The sequence below is a fragment of the Solanum lycopersicum genome, chromosome 1 (assembly GCF_036512215.1).
Source record: "Solanum lycopersicum chromosome 1, SLM_r2.1".
Lineage (NCBI taxonomy): Eukaryota > Viridiplantae > Streptophyta > Magnoliopsida > Solanales > Solanaceae > Solanum > Solanum lycopersicum.
In genome coordinates, this window is record NC_090800.1 from 49,098,122 (window position 1) to 49,114,044 (window position 15,923).

The 15,923-nt window shown below is 38.4% G+C and overlaps 1 protein-coding gene across 1 annotated transcript; it reads left to right on the forward strand.

The window, feature by feature from the left end:
- Positions 1-14,829: 14,829 nt before the first annotated feature.
- LOC138342226 (uncharacterized) lies at positions 14,830-15,732 on the forward strand. Its single transcript, XM_069294479.1, has one exon. It carries the CDS (start codon positions 14,830-14,832, stop codon positions 15,730-15,732), a length of 903 nt encoding a protein of 300 aa, XP_069150580.1.
- The last annotated feature ends 191 nt before the right edge of the window (positions 15,733-15,923 follow it).

Here is a 15,923-nt window from a genome sequence, read left to right on the forward strand (position 1 = left end):
CATAAATAGATTGCTAATGCCGGAGTTCCTAACCAAGGAAATCAAATACCTCCTCTTGAAGAAGTTTCTAATGATGACCAAGCTCCGGACAATCCTCCTCCATTGATGAATGGTGACATAAGGGTTGCCTTTATCCAAATGACCTAAGCAATTACTACTCAAGAACAAGTCGTCACTACTCAAGCTCCATCTATGCTAGCACCAGGGCCTACCGTTTGAGGGATTTCACAAGAATCAATCCCTCTACTTTCTATGGGTCAAAAATGGAGGAAGATCCCTAAGAGTTCACTTATCAAGTCTCCAAAATCCTCTATGTGATGGGGTTGACTACTAGATATAAGGCCGAGTTATCCACCTAATATCTCAAGGACATGCCCTAAAGTTTGTACAATCAATGGATATACAATAGGCCTTAGAGGGCTGGTCCAGTGACTTTGGAAATTTTCAAGAAGGATTTTCTTGATAGGTTCTTTCCTAGGGAGAAGAGGGAAGCCAAAGTGGAGGAATTCATTAATCTTCATCAAGGAGGTATTAGTGTACTTGGATACTATTTGAAATTTACTAAATTTTTAATGTATGCTCCATTTTTTATTCCAAATGCTAGAGACGAAATGAGCCGCTTTGTGATGGGAGTGTCGGATGACTTAAATGAAAAATGTCATTCGTCTATGCTACATGACAATATGAACTTTTTTTGTCTCATTGTTCATGCTTAATATGTTGAAGAGAAAGGGTTTAAGATAAAAATTAGAGATGCCAAGAGTGCAAGCTCTTCTGATAGTGGTTCTTCAAAGGGTAGGTTTGACATCAAAAACTCGCCTAGGTTAAAAAGAGGTCTTCTAATCAATTTCCTAAAGAATTTCCCAAGGCTCGTGATGAAAGGGTGTCTAACCCTAAGTCTCCAAAGAGAAGAGGTACTACTTCACCAAACAATAAGCCAACTTGTGGAAAGTGTGGCAAGAAGAATTATGGTGATTGCCTTGTTGGAACGGACAATTTCTTTAGGTGTTGCAGGAGGGGACACAAAGATAGGGATTTTGCAAATGTGAAGGGGAAATTCCAAATGTGAAGGGGAAATACAAAGGTAGCGTGCAAGCTCAAGCTAGTGGATCTAATGGGGATTCTCCAAAGGAGAATCACTTGTATGCACTTCGTTTTAGGGGTGAATAAGAGAGTTCTCCCAATATGGTGACCGGTATGTTACAAGATTTCTCTATTGATGTATATATTTTACTTGATCCGGGTTCTACACTGTCTTTTGTTACTAACTTTATAGCTATAAAGTTTGATATTTTTCCCGATCTTTCAAATGAACCTTTCATGGTAACTACACTTGTAGGTAAGTCGGTTGTTGCAAAGAGGATATATAGATATTGTCCTATGATGTTGCTCAATAGAGTTACTCATGTTGAGCTAGCAGAAGTTGATTTGGTCGATTTTGATGTCATTTTGCGAATGGATTGGTTGTATGATTGTTTTCCTTCCAAATTGTAGATATAGAGTTGTCAAGTTCAAATTTCCAGATGAACCCGTTTTGGAGTGGAAAGTGGGGAATTCTATTCCTAGAGGTTGTATTATATCTTGTCTTAAGGCTTGTAAGATGATCTCAAAAGGTTGTCTATTTCACATTGTGAGAGTTAAAGATTTAGACTCCAAAAATCCTCCCATTTAGTTAGTCCCCGCAATAAGGGAATTTCCGGAGGTCTTTCTTAATGATCTTCCTTGAATTTTTCCGAATGGGAAATTGACTTTGGTATTGACTTGCTACCGGATACCAATCTCATTTCTATTCCTCCTTATCGTATGGCTCCGATCAAATTGAAAGAGTTTAACGGTCAACTCAAAGAATTACTAGACAAAAGGTTCGTTAAACCTTGTATTTAACCATGGGGTGCGCCGATTTTGTTTGTAAAGAAGAAGTATGGGTCTCTTAGAATGTGCATCGATTATCGCTAACTCAATAAAGTCACTATTAACAACAAGTATCCACTCCCTCGAATTGACGACTTATTTGATCAACTCAAAGGGGGCAGCTACTTTCCTAAGATTGACTTGAGATTTGGGTATCACCAACTAAGTATGAAAGGTAAGGATATACCAAAAATGCATATCGGACTAGATATGGTCACTATGAGTTCTTAGTAATGTCTTTAGTCTCAATAATGCCACGGAGGTATTTATGAACCTCATGAATAGTGTGTTTCGAATTTACCTAGATTCGTTTCTCATTGTCTTCATTGACGAAATCTTGGTATATTCAAAAAAATGAGGGTGAACACATGGAGAACCAACTATTTTCCAAGTACAACAAAATGTGAGTTTTTGTTGAGTTCGGCAAAGTTTCTTGGTTGTATCATCTTTAGTGAGGGAGTTGAGCTTGATACAAAGAAAACTGAGGCGGTGAAAAATTTGCCTAGACATTTGACTCAAACCGACATTAGGAGTTTCTTGGGTCTAGCGGGATATTAATGGAGGTTCGTTGATGGTTTTGTGTCCATTGAATCTCCCTTGACTACTTTGACCCAAAAGAGTACGAAATTTGAGTGGTCGGAGGCGTGTGAAAGAATTTTCCAAATCTTGAAGGATAGGCTTACTTTCGCTCCGGTGTTGACTTTACCGGAGGGTATCAGGGTCTTCATTGTGTATTTTTGATGCATCTCTAGTGGGTTTAGGGTGTGTTCTTATGAAGCATCAGAAAAATTATCCAATTCATGATCTTGAGTTAGCGGTTGTGGAATTTTCCTTGAAAATATGGAGGCATTACTTGTATGGTGTTCATGTAGATGTTGATACTCACCACAAGAGTCTTCATTATGTGTTTACTGAAAATGAGTTGAATCCTCGACAAATAAGGTTGTTGCAATTATTGAAAGATTACGACATGAGTGTTCTTTACCACTCCGTCAAGGACAACGTGGTTGTGGATGATCTAAGTCATATGATCATGGGTAGTGTGTCTCATGTAGAAGAACCCAAGAAAGACCTAGTGAAAGATGTTCATATGTTGAGTAGGTTGGGTGTTAGATTGGAAAATTATCCCAATGGTGGTTTTATGGTCCATCATAACTCTGAATCATTTTTGGTGGTTGAGGTGAAGTCCAAGCGAAACCTTGATCAACCATTGATGGAGTTGAAGGAATCGGTTCTTGGTAAGCTAAATGAGTCATTTTGCTTAGGGGTGGATGTTGTCTTGAGGTATCAAGGTATTTTGTGTGTTCCCAATGTAGATGGTTTGAGGAACCGGATTCTTGAGGAAGCTCATGGATCCTGTTACTCCATTCATCCGAGTCTACAATGATGTATCATGACCTTAGATAAGTGTTTTGGTGGGGAGGAATGAAGGACATAGCCGAATTTGTTGAAAGGTGTCCAAATTTCCAACAAGTGAAAGTCGAAAACCAAAAGTCGGGTGGTCTACTCCATGAAATCCAAGTTCCTACTTGGAAGTGGGAAGATATTAATATGGATTTTGTGGTAGGTTTGTGTCGGACACAAGAACAATATGACTCCATATGGGTGGTTGTGGATAGGTTGACCAAATCCACTCATTTTATTCCCTTCAAGTCTATTTACTCGGCAGAGGATTATGCAAGGATCATCATAGATGAGATTGTGTGTCGCCATGGTATTCCATTATCCATCATATCGGATACGGATACACAATTCACATCTAGGTTTTGGATGTCATTTGAAAAAGGGTTGGGTACAAAGGGTAGGGGTCTTTTGGGAACTTTGGGGATTATTTGTGGACGGTATTAAGTAACATTAAACCCCCATTCACCCATCAATTCAAACCTGAAAGTTCAAAACAAAAATCTCTTTAAAACCCTTTTATCCAAAAACCTCCATTTACAAGAAGCTTCATGCTCCAAGAAAGAAGGTAAAATTCTTCATGTTTCTTCACCAAATCTCATGGGTTTTCTCGTATTAAGGTATGGTAGTTAATCCTTGAACCTTCTTTCATTCACAGGGACATTCCAAAGACATTTCAACAAGGGTTTTCAAACTCCAACTTTTTCTATTTAGAACTCTAAGCATGAGTCTTGGCATGAAAACATTTGATGAATCTAATTTGACATTTTAATGTTAGTTGATTTTGAGGTCAAAACCCCTATGAACCCATTCTTATGCATATTATCAACTTTTGATTTATGGAGTGGGTTTAATGTATATGTTTAGATAATATTAGAGTTGTATTTCTTAATGTTGTATTTTTGATAGTTACTGCATTATTATGCTTATTTATGATGATATTGTGGACTATATATAAAATGTTGTAAAGGCAGCCTACGGTCAGTAAAGTATAGCCTAAACTAGTAAAAAGTGTGGTCTTTGATAAAAGACTACACTTTTGTCTTTAAGCAACACTTTTAAGGGGATGGCCTAAAGAAGGGTAACCTTTGACATTAGGCAACACTTTTTAAATGTCATCATCTTTGGCTACACTTGTAGAGCGTAGCCAAAGAGGTATAAGGGCACACTTTGTTATGATGCATTAGCGACACATAATTTTTATTATACTACACTTAAAAGTGTTGCCTTTGCGTTGGTCACACTTCAAAAGTGTTGTCTTTTATATGTCATCTAGAGCAACACTTATAAAATGTAACTTTATATCTCATCTAGAGCAACACTTATAAAGTGTAACTTTATATCTCATCTAAAGCAACACTTATAAATTGTAACTTTAACATTGAACGTTTTACAACAACAAATTTTGAATTGCATAGATTCAATATATAATTAAATATACAAGTGAACTAAAGCACAAAATTAGTTAACAATTAAAGTAAAGCTATATATTTCAAATAAACTCTAAGAAACATGTCTTGTACAAACAATACTTAGAAAGTGATTTCTTAAAGATCTCTAATATTAATTAATTCACAAAAAACTATATGCATTCAGACGTTATGACAATTGTACAAAAACTCTTCATCGTTCACTATAATAAATCGAGTTTACTTCTGGCCACAATTCAAATTCAATTACCGGTATTTTCCTGCACATTCAAAATAAAATTATAAGTTAAGTGAAATTAATGTGAAAGTGCATAATTGGAGAGTATTCACTATAAGCCAGCCAATCCAGTGGAGTAACTGCTAACTACAACACCAAACAAAGAGAGAAAGAGGTTGCAATGAGGAATAGATACACTACTTCTAATACTCCACATGAAATTATTAACTGAATCGCTATTTCCAGATAACATCTGTATGACAAATATAATCTTTAGGCTAAGTAAGCCAATAATTATGACAAGATATAAGAACTCCATTAACTGAGAAATCAGAAGATTTTGAGGAAGCACTAATATCTATATATTTTTATATGTCTATGAAAAAATGCCAGATTTGTACAAGTATCATATGTCAATATTTCTCCTTCCCTAGTAACAGAAAAAGAAGAAAATACATCACCAAGTTGATATGAGGAAAAAAATTGAAGTTGCTCCCAATAAGACATCGAGAATCAGGCTTAGATTTACGAATGTCTAAGAACTTAAGAATAAACCGACGTCTAGCCGCAACATTTGTTCATTTGGCACATGTGAATAATAAGAAAAGATTGTTTCCAAGGAAAACATACCTTATAATTCATATTCAGCTTCCTTTGTACACCTGTTTAAAGAGTTTTAATAAGGAAACAATTGAATAAGAATTAGTATAAAGAAGGTATGTTTTAGTGTTTAGCTAAAAGAATGGATGGTTCTTTCACTGTTAGCTCATTTAGCTGGATCACAGTAAAATACTTTAAACTCTTATACATCACCTACATTAAACGGCAGCTATGACTTGACAATAGAGAAGTTGCTGCTAGGTTTCGCATTGTGCAACAACCCAGATGACCACTTGTGCCTCCGCGTTCCACTACATCCAGCACAACAGATACAATAAAAAAGTTCATGTACTAGGTAACAACACAAATTCCATATAAAATTCAGTATGTATTACAGGTTACGTCTGTCCAATGCCAGAAGATGTAATAAATATACATGAAAATGAACTTCACTAATTTTTGCCTTTGTTCAGTAGATTCTATATATACAACGTACCTTACAATATATTAGCCAACAGAGAATTAGAATCTTTTACCCGCCTTTCGCTCTTCTCATCTACTATAAATTGACCATTTGTACCTATAACAATTTTCAAGGAGAGCTGAAATATCTATATAGCTGCAACATATGTTAACCTAAGGCAGTATAAAAAGAGCTATAATCTTAATTTGATGTGCAATGAAAGGTCAACATAACCAGGAAAGCTAGTGAAAGCTTCATTCTAACGTCCACTGCAACAGAACTACATAATCACATATAGAAAAATGAGTACAATCTCACTCTATATAGTATAGACAGTTTTCTCTCACTGAGTGTATAAACAACAAAATAGTGAGTGTAATCATGCAATCCGAGTTTGGAGAGGATTGCGAGTGTATAGCCTTATCCCTACCATGTAGGAAAAGAGAGGTTATTTCCGATTGGCCCTCAACTCAAGTAAAACATATTTAAATCAAGTAATGGGAGGAAGTACAGAAGATATCTCTCTGCTTTAACAGAACTTCTCCACGAATCATACATCAGCCAAGCTTATAATATGAGGAAAGGCTTCAGATCACATAATTAGATAGCAAAAGCAAACATTGTATTTATTGGTTCACATGTCAGTGGCCAGATTTTTCTCTCCTTATAAAGTAAATAAAAAATATACCAGCTAATTTCTTAGAAGGAAAATAATACATAAATAATCAACTACATGTAATTGACTATATCTATTTTTAATATTCAATATGTTTCATTCTAAAGACTTTAGCAATCCTATAAATGGGGCATGGATAAAACACATAGTTAGGGCCTAGAAAAGCTTGGCACAGACTTTAAGGTTATTGTAAAGGGATAAAGTGTATATATACCCGATCTCAGGATCACCATTTAAGTCTTACATGCATAATTTTATTTACTTCGGAACAACACAAAACACGCGGTGTTTGATATTTCATATGGCTAAAGTTCAGGCTTGCTTTTCTACATAAGCTTCAATGCATGTACATGCCATTAACTTCAAATTCAAACAGAAATGGCTTAAGTCGTATGGATTTCCGCAACTCCAATAATCCAATTAGACCACTAAAAATTTCATCACACAAACATAGATGTCTAAAGTCGTATTGATATTAGACCAGGTTTAAGAACATAAAAGTGCTCAGCCTTTTAAAGAAGTAAAATTATCTCAACTTATGAAAGAACGGACCATCTTCTATAATTACGATTCAATATAGACACGACAAAATAACAAGTAGGTATTTCAGCTATCTATAGACATCTAAAATAAACTAATCTAACTTTCAACATTGAAGGATGACGATGTTTAAATAGGGAGAGAAAAAAAGAGAAAGAGAGAAAGAAACTTCTCTAACATTAGGTGGGTACAAGTTCAGCATGATCAGGAGAAATCTGCATCAGAAAAAGTCCAATGACAATGATGAACAACACCAATGGTATGAAAAAAACACAAATTGTACTTACACTTTCTTCTGTAGGTTTAGCTTTTCAGCAGTGCTTTCTAAATCTTCACAGTGATTTTCCGACTTATCCATTTGTGTCTTGAGTGCTACAGCCTTTGCTTCGGCATCTCCTAGCACGTGCACCATCTGTGCTTGTTCTGAAGCTAATGTCTTTTGTTCTTCCTAGAGGGTAAGTTGATCTACTGTTCCACTTGTCAAATTTTTTGTTGTTTTTTATAATGCTAAATACAGAACTTCAGCTTCAGTTTTTGTCTTAAGAGATCCTCGAACTCACTTTCAGTAGTCCCTTCTTCACTCTTTGAGCTACTACCTATATTGGCGTTAAGTTCAGTAACTCCTGCTTCCCTGAATTTAGAAATTTTTCTTGATGTGGTCTCACCTGAAATTTTAATATGAAAATAGTGCATAAATTTGCAACAAGAGATGTGTTATATAACCAACAAAAGGTATGGCCCTAAGAGCATACCTTGCAAAAGATAAGGTATTTGAACTAATGTTTCAAAGTATTAATAACGTGAGTTGAACTGGAATGAGTAACGCATTGCCCATCATTAAATGAGTCTATTTACATTCTCTATCTTCTTTGCTGTGTTTATCCGTCTAATGAATGTGCAGTTGGTGTCTACCTATTTGTGTATGTATAGTGCTTTGTTGTAACTCATTTAAGTCCTAAAACAGTACCTAATTCCCTGGAAAGATGACCAAGTAAAGACAACATATCAAATCAAGAATTGGAAATTGAAATATTGGGTAAATTCAAACTATTTGGAGTATGAAAATTGAAAACTAGTAGTGTTCCCTTTTGGTTGTATGGTCTCCATTCCAAAACAAGTAGCAGCTGACGAAATGGTGGTACGATTTTCTGATTCCTACTTAAAATAATCTGCAGGATTGGTATAATTACAGCATTCTTAAGGACATGGTTGGGGATGGGATTTTCACAGTTGATGGGGATAGCGGCAGGGGCAGAGGAAGTGGTCGAGCCATGAGTTCTCCACGAGGGTCTTGAGGGATTTTAGTAGTGTAGTCTTTAGAAAGAATGTGAGCTAGCTCATATATTGTTTGAAGCTGCTAATTCCCACACAACAGTTGACTTTCAAGTAAGTTACATGACTCGACTTCATTACTCAACCCTTTTATGTTTTCACCAAACGAAAGAGCCTAGTTTGTCAATATAGAATCTATTCATGAGATCAACTCAAGATTATATATTAAGAGATGGTTGTGGAGTTGAGATAGACAATATACGTGGTTCAATTGAATAGAGCAAAAAAATTTGAAATGGGTTTGACAGTGCTAATGCAATGACAAATTTGAGATATGTTGATGTCCTCTTGAAGATTAAAAGAACTCTCAATATCGGAGTAGAATCCAAGTTAAGGGACAATATAACAATTGTTGATGGGTTTTCTTATAAGCTAATCCAGAGAAAAAGTTGACCAGATGACTAAACCAGAAGCTAATTTATATGTGGGCTAATCATCTTACGACTACTTCTTTTACTTATCTTGATAGATGCTTAGATATTATGATATTTGAACCAAACAGATGAGCAAGTTGTTGGCAGATCAACCATTTGTGTCATCAATCACTGCCTCAGTAAGTCATCTGTACGCAAAAAAATCTATAATATTACTATAGAAAATATTTGGTTTTTCTAAGGATCACACCGTATATCTTCTCTAACTTTCACTTGACTTTGCACTTGAATAATGGTTTTGAGGTGAGTCAATTTTTAATTTAACCTCAGAGGAAAGCGTTAGAGATTAGATTGCTAGGATTCTAAGGAACCTGCTGCCATTATGCACTAGCGATTTCTGTCATTTTTTGTCTTCATAATCTAAGATACTCAGTGTGGAGTACAAAAAAATCTCACTAGTACAAGACTCAACATACAATCACCTTTAGCTCATTCTACGCCAATATCCATGGAAGGCGGTGCAGTGATATTTGTAAGATTCAAATGTCTACCAATCAAAACATAAATAACCCACCATGTTTACATTAAGACAAGTAACTTAAGTCCTACTCTCATCAGGTTAGTCACATGAAACTGTTTTGATGAGAATTACATGTATGAGACATTGAAATGCAACCAATAGGAACTATACCAGCATAACAATCAGGGACATTCAAAAAAACATTTTGTAGTCAGTGATTACATGGAAAACGATTTATTCAAGCTTTTATAAATAACTACATAAGAAAATATACCATGGCAAAGAAGCTTGGATGTTGTCAATTTACAATATGAAATGCTGCAACAAGTTCTAAGAATGCAGAGGAAGTATTTCTAAAATAGGCAATTGTCTGCCTGCATAGGTATTAGCGGAGTAATCATGAGTAGACCACAACGAAATACAATGCATTCTTTTGGAACTACACTCATACCGAAGTACTTCTTCATCAACACTAAATTCTGTAGTGAAGAGCGCTAAACAGTTTTTTGGACTTTGTAAAAGTTCCCTTCAATAATAACTCAATGAATTCATACACCTCAAAAAAGAAAGCATTGATCAACGATTAAGGTAGAAGAGGAAAACAGTGTGTAATATCAACTTATAAGTAAGCAAATGAAAGCTACATGTTACACCAAACTTCTAAAATCAAACTAAATATATTTAAGAGGTTTCAGATGAGAGAGTATCCTTAAGAAATCAACACCACCATACCATATGGCAAGTAAAAACCTTTAGATGTTTCTGAACGTGCAATACAGTTCAAATTCACTAAACCTAGAGCTACTTCAAAACGTACACCGACACAAGGATATAAACACGAGCATTCCTGCAAAATCATAGTGATAAGAACTATGTCATTGAAAAGAGCGTCAACGACAATTTTGAGCATCATTTTATTATACTCTGATCTCAATATCTTGGTAATCTTCATTATTGTTATCATGCATAAAAACACCACCTTTACATATTCCAAACATCACTTCCCTGAAGACAAAAATTTATTTGGGAAAAGCACAAACTAACAAATAGAAAGAAGAATGTTTGAACAGACTTGATGTGGTGTCACAATACCTGCTCCCTTGGCATTTGATAGCAATGAAAACACTCTTAAGACTTCGGATTAAGTGTAGAATAAAGATAATAGTCGACTTTTCGACTCTTTTTATCTGATCCTTTATTGTTAAGGTTGAACCATCGTTTCGTTGATGACTTTTTATTGGAGTCAGAGCTTCCATCTTCCCATGGACTATCGGTTTCATAATATTTTCCGAGGACTTTACTGCTACTTCCATTACTGAAATGCCCTCTCCCACTGTCACTTAGATTAGCAATTGACCTTGAAACTGTGAATGACGAGATGGTGCTGACTTATTGTTTCAGCATCTCACCGACCTTTACAAACAACAATATGTAATCAGTACAAAGGAACAATCAGGTAATTTAAGGAACTAAGCATATCGACTAAACAATCAAGAGATGCATTAATGATGGCTCTAAATTTTAATTAACTATTCTCGAGGCACTAGTATTTTCATGAGAAATAAACTGGAAGAACTTCGAGGGTAATTCACATCTCAACACGAGCATATTTATGAAAATGATATTTAGAACATGAAACTAGCAGCAAAAACTTACAGACAAGTTCTCTTAGTTGTATCTATTGGTTACTTCCAGGATGTGTGATCACCGATGATAAATATTGTGCAGAAGCAAACCATTTGTAATGACCCTTATTGTCATTTTTAGTGTTTTATCTTCTGTACATCGTTTAGAGCGTTCCTATAGCGATTCCAAGTCATTTATGACTTGCTGGGACTGACAGATCGGTCACCTGGTCATTCGTTTGGTTATTGTGTGAGTTTAGTATTTTTGGAGCTTATGAACCTTGAACGATCATTTTCGATCAAAAGCTCAAGAAGATGACATCAGAATCGAATTCTGACGATTCCATCAGTTCCGGAAGGGTCATTTTAGTCTAGTAGCATTGTCGACATGACTCCCAAAGTTTTCAGTGTGAGTTGGTGGGATTAGGCGTTTTAACTTTAAGTTTAAAGGCTAAGTTTGACTTTAGTCAACATTCTGAGTAAACGCGCTCGGATGAGAATTCCGTCAACGCGGTTAGCTCCGGAATGTCGAGTTTGGTCTAGTTTGACCCTTCTTTCGAGTTTTGAGGTTTTTGATATTTTTCCGAGCCCTTTTGTGGTTTTTGACTTAAAATGGCAATGGAAGTGGGACCCACATTTTATCGAGATGACCTATGATGAAAATTTCGACTGCGCCTTTGAGTCCGGAATGTCGACTTTGGTAGGGTAGCATATCTATTTTATTTTTATCAGGTTCCGAACGAATTCCGAGCACCCGTCGGAGACTTTAAAGGAAGTAGGCAAAGCTGAATCTGGTGCAGCCCCTAGAAAAACCCAACTTTCAGTTTTATATCTTACTTTAGAATCTTGATATCTTGAGCTATACAACTCCAAATTGGGCGATTCAAAAGGCTAAGTTGTGAAATTGTTCGAGGGCAACGCATTGGTGAGCTTGGAATCTGATTTGGGGACCCGATTTGAGGTAAATTTTGGGTTTTAACTGCTGTCTAGCTCATTTTCGAGCACAAGTTTTGGGTTTTTTTAGAAGGTGATTTCTTGGCCATTTTAGGTCCGAATCAAGTGATTCAAGAGCCTATATTGTGTGGTTTTTCGTGAGGATCGTCGTGGTGTGGTTGGTTTTGGCTGTTGGAGCTTCATTTTTGGTAAAATCTTGTAAGTAGCTGCTGCCATAGTTGCTGATTTTTAGCTTAGAATTTGGGTTCTTTTGTTGCATGTTCATGTTGGGACTGTTTTGAGTCCTGAATTATGCTCCATTATGGTATACAAGTTTCGAGAGTTATTTAGGACTTTTATTTGGGGTTAATTCGGGATTTCTCAACGCGGATCCCACTTTTTCAATTTTTGACCATGAAATTGACCCGTCTCCGTTTCTTGCGATTTTAGTGTATCAACGTTTCGAGGCCTTTTAGAAAGTAAAAGATCCAGGGAGTGAATTTTGGAGCGCGTGTGATCTGCATTCAGGTAGGCTATGGTTTCTCTTCTTAGATTGAACTCGAACATGTGAATGCATGTTGATTAGTTGGGATTTGGGTTGGGTAGTTATTGGATCATCCATAGGTGTTAAGAATCATATTTTCGCCCTTTTTCTGAGAATTATCGGGTAACTGTGAGCATGTTTATTGTTATTAATTGACCTTCTTTACTATATGAATTATTTGTATGTTTGAATACTGGTTGTCAGAAGTATGTTGGGCCTTAGTTTAGGTTTGACTAGTGTTTTCCTTAGAAATACATGATTCAAAGTTTGTAGGACTTAGTTTAGCCCCGACGTCGCTCGGTCGGCTTAAATCCTTGTAGACTGATGTAGCAGACTTGAGTCTGATAGTTGGGTTTTTAGAAAGACGATGAGCTTGCTCTAGCGATAGTTACTCTTATTTTTTCGATGTTACGGCTTCTTGAGTTACGTCAGTGTCAATGATTTCCGCTCCGTGATTCAAAGTTGAGTTCTATTCAGCTTTAAGGACTTACATTGATTACCTAAGTCTGGATGGTGTTCCACGGGTTTATATAATTATGGATAGATAAAGACTCTTTCAGCAGCTATATCGACATCTTTGTCGGGTATCCGGATTTAAGGTCCGGCCTCGAACATCCACATACTTATGTAGAGCATCCGGTTAGAGGTCCGGCCTCAAGTATGTAGAGCATCCGGTTAGAGGTCCGGCCTCAGTTACTTATATTTTGCAATTGGCTACTTGTGTAATTCTGGTGAGTGTCCGGTTCAAGGCCCGACCTCCGTATCGTCAGATTTTACTTTTTGGTTCGGTGTTCTTCGGCCTCGAGTTTTATTCTCCTTAAGTTATAGTTATTTTGTGTACTCGTCGGGCTTATGGGGGTCCGTTCGGGTTTTTATTTAAACTTGTGCACGAGTGTACCTTCTGGGCTTATGGTGGGTCCAGTTAGGTGTAGTTAGCTTATTTATATTAATTTAGTTAGATTTTTATACACTCGTGTGCATTATTGTGTTACTTAGCCTTCTGTTCTTGACCTCTAGTTTTGTGATTCCGTCTTTTCATAGTGCTTTACTTTTCTAGTTCAGTCGGCCTATGATGCCTACTGGGTACCTATTTTTTTTGGTACTCATGCTACGCTCTGCATCTATTTTCGTGATGCAGGTCTGAGCACCGGTAGTCAGCGTTGATCGAGTTTGGAGAATTTCTGGTCTGGAGACAGGGGTGAGCACACAACGTTTTGTATTATTTCAGTCTCAATCTGTTTATATAAAGATTTGTCTTTTACTTTTCGAGACAGTCTAGTTTCGGTGGTCCACTGTTGGGACTTGTACTCGTTTTGTTGGTAGCTCTGTATTAGTGACTTCCAGGTTCTGGGAGGGATCCTTTATTGTATTTATGTTTTGGCTTACCTACTGATGGGTTATAGTAGGTGCCTTCATGGCTCGAGAAATTGGGTCGTGACAAGTTGGTATCAGAGCCCTAGGTTCAACGGTTTCACTTTTACAGAGCTAACGTCTAGTAGAGTCCTGCGGATCGGTGCGGAGACGTCCGTAACTTATCTTTAGGAGGCTACAGGAAGTATTTAGGAAAATATCCATTTTGTTTCAAATTCGTGCCGCGTGTGTCTTGTTTGTTTCTTAAAATCTCAGTTGTTCCACTCTATTACAGGATGGCTCGCACGCGAGGCGGTGCGTTCGGGGTAGATGCACCCGGAGCCTCAGCTTGGGGTAGACGTCGACCACGAGGTCGAAGTAGGGCTGCAGTACCTGCCCGGGATATGGAGGAGGAGCCTCATGCAGCGCATGTACCGCCACAGCCAGTGGGGCCGGGGCCTGCCCAGCCACCACCCGCACCAGTTGCAGCACCTAATCTTCATTCCCTCTTGACTCAGATATTAGCAACCATTGGGGATATGCGACAGGAACCAGCACCAGCAGTACCAGCACCAGCGCTGCAAGATCAGCCGCCACCAGTTCATGTGGCCGCGCCACTAGACTTAGAGGTTAGAGAGATGCCACTGGGGGATCAGAAGATGCTTGGGGTATTTCAGAGGTTGGCACCGCCTATATTCTCAGGGGCGATTGGAGAAGACGCTCACGAGTTTCAGCTCACTTGCCAGGAGCAGTTACAGTCATTAGGCCTTTTGGAGTCGAGAGGAGCTGACTTTACCGCTCATCAGTTCCGTGGGCCAGCCAGGTAGTGGTGCGCACGTATCGAGAGTCTAGGCCAGTTGGATCTCCTCCTATATCTTGGAGTGAGTTCTCAGAGGCTTTCTTGGCCCTATTCATGCCACGGAGCGTCAGAGACAGGCTTCGTGATCAGTTCTCTAGATTGGAGCAGGGATCTATGACCGTTTCAGAGTATGAGGCGAGGTTCCATGAGTTGTCTCGCCATGCTACTATGATCCTGCCCACAGAGGGAGAGAGAGTTCATTGTTTTGTACGTGGGTTGCGATACCGTTTGAGGGTTGACACAGAGCATATGGTTTCAGCTGGCCGTTCTTTTCTTGATATGGTTGATCATGCCCGATCCATGGAGCATATTCACCGTGAGGCCCAAGGGGGCAGCGATAAGAGGGCACGCTACCAGGGCAGCTATAGCGAGTCGCAGACTAGGGGGAGGGACTCATATGATAGGCCACGTCAGAGGTTCCAGCAGGGTCAGACCAGTCGGCCTGTTCAGGCGGCATTACCTGTTTCTGAGGGAGGTCAATATCAGCAGAGTGGTCCTAGTACAGGCCAGAATTCGAGGGGATCAGATTCTTTTCCTCCATGCCGCGGTCGGGTTACTACAGGGCGTTCAACTTCGGGGTGTTATGATTGTGGTGCTCTTGACCATTGGTCTAGAGAATGCCCCCGGCGAGGTCGGGGGGTGATTGTACCAGCTCCACCTACTTCTAAACCAGTTTCAGCCGTGTCTTCTTCGGCTAGAGGAGGTGGTCAGATTCAGGACTGTCGAGAGAGTCGACAGGTTACCAGGGGTGGAGCTCGGGGAGGCAGGTCAGGTGGTAGACCGGGTGCACTAGGTAGAGGTGCTCAGGGCCATTTCTACGCTGCCCCGACAAGGGCGGCGGCTGAGGCATCTGATGATGTCATCTCAGGTACGCTCTTCTTGTGCCATCAGCCTGCTACAGTATTATTTGATCCAGGGTCCACATTCTCGTATGTATCTATTTATTTTGCTCCCTGATTGGGTATGAGGTCCGAGTCTTTGGAAGAGCCGGTTCATGTTTCGACCCCGATAGGTGAGTTCTTAGTAGTGGATCAAGTATTGCGATCTTTCTTAGTGACCATCCAGGGTTATGATACTAGAGTTGATCTTATTATGCTAGATATGATTGATTTTGATGTGATTTTGGGCATGGACTGGTTATCCCCATA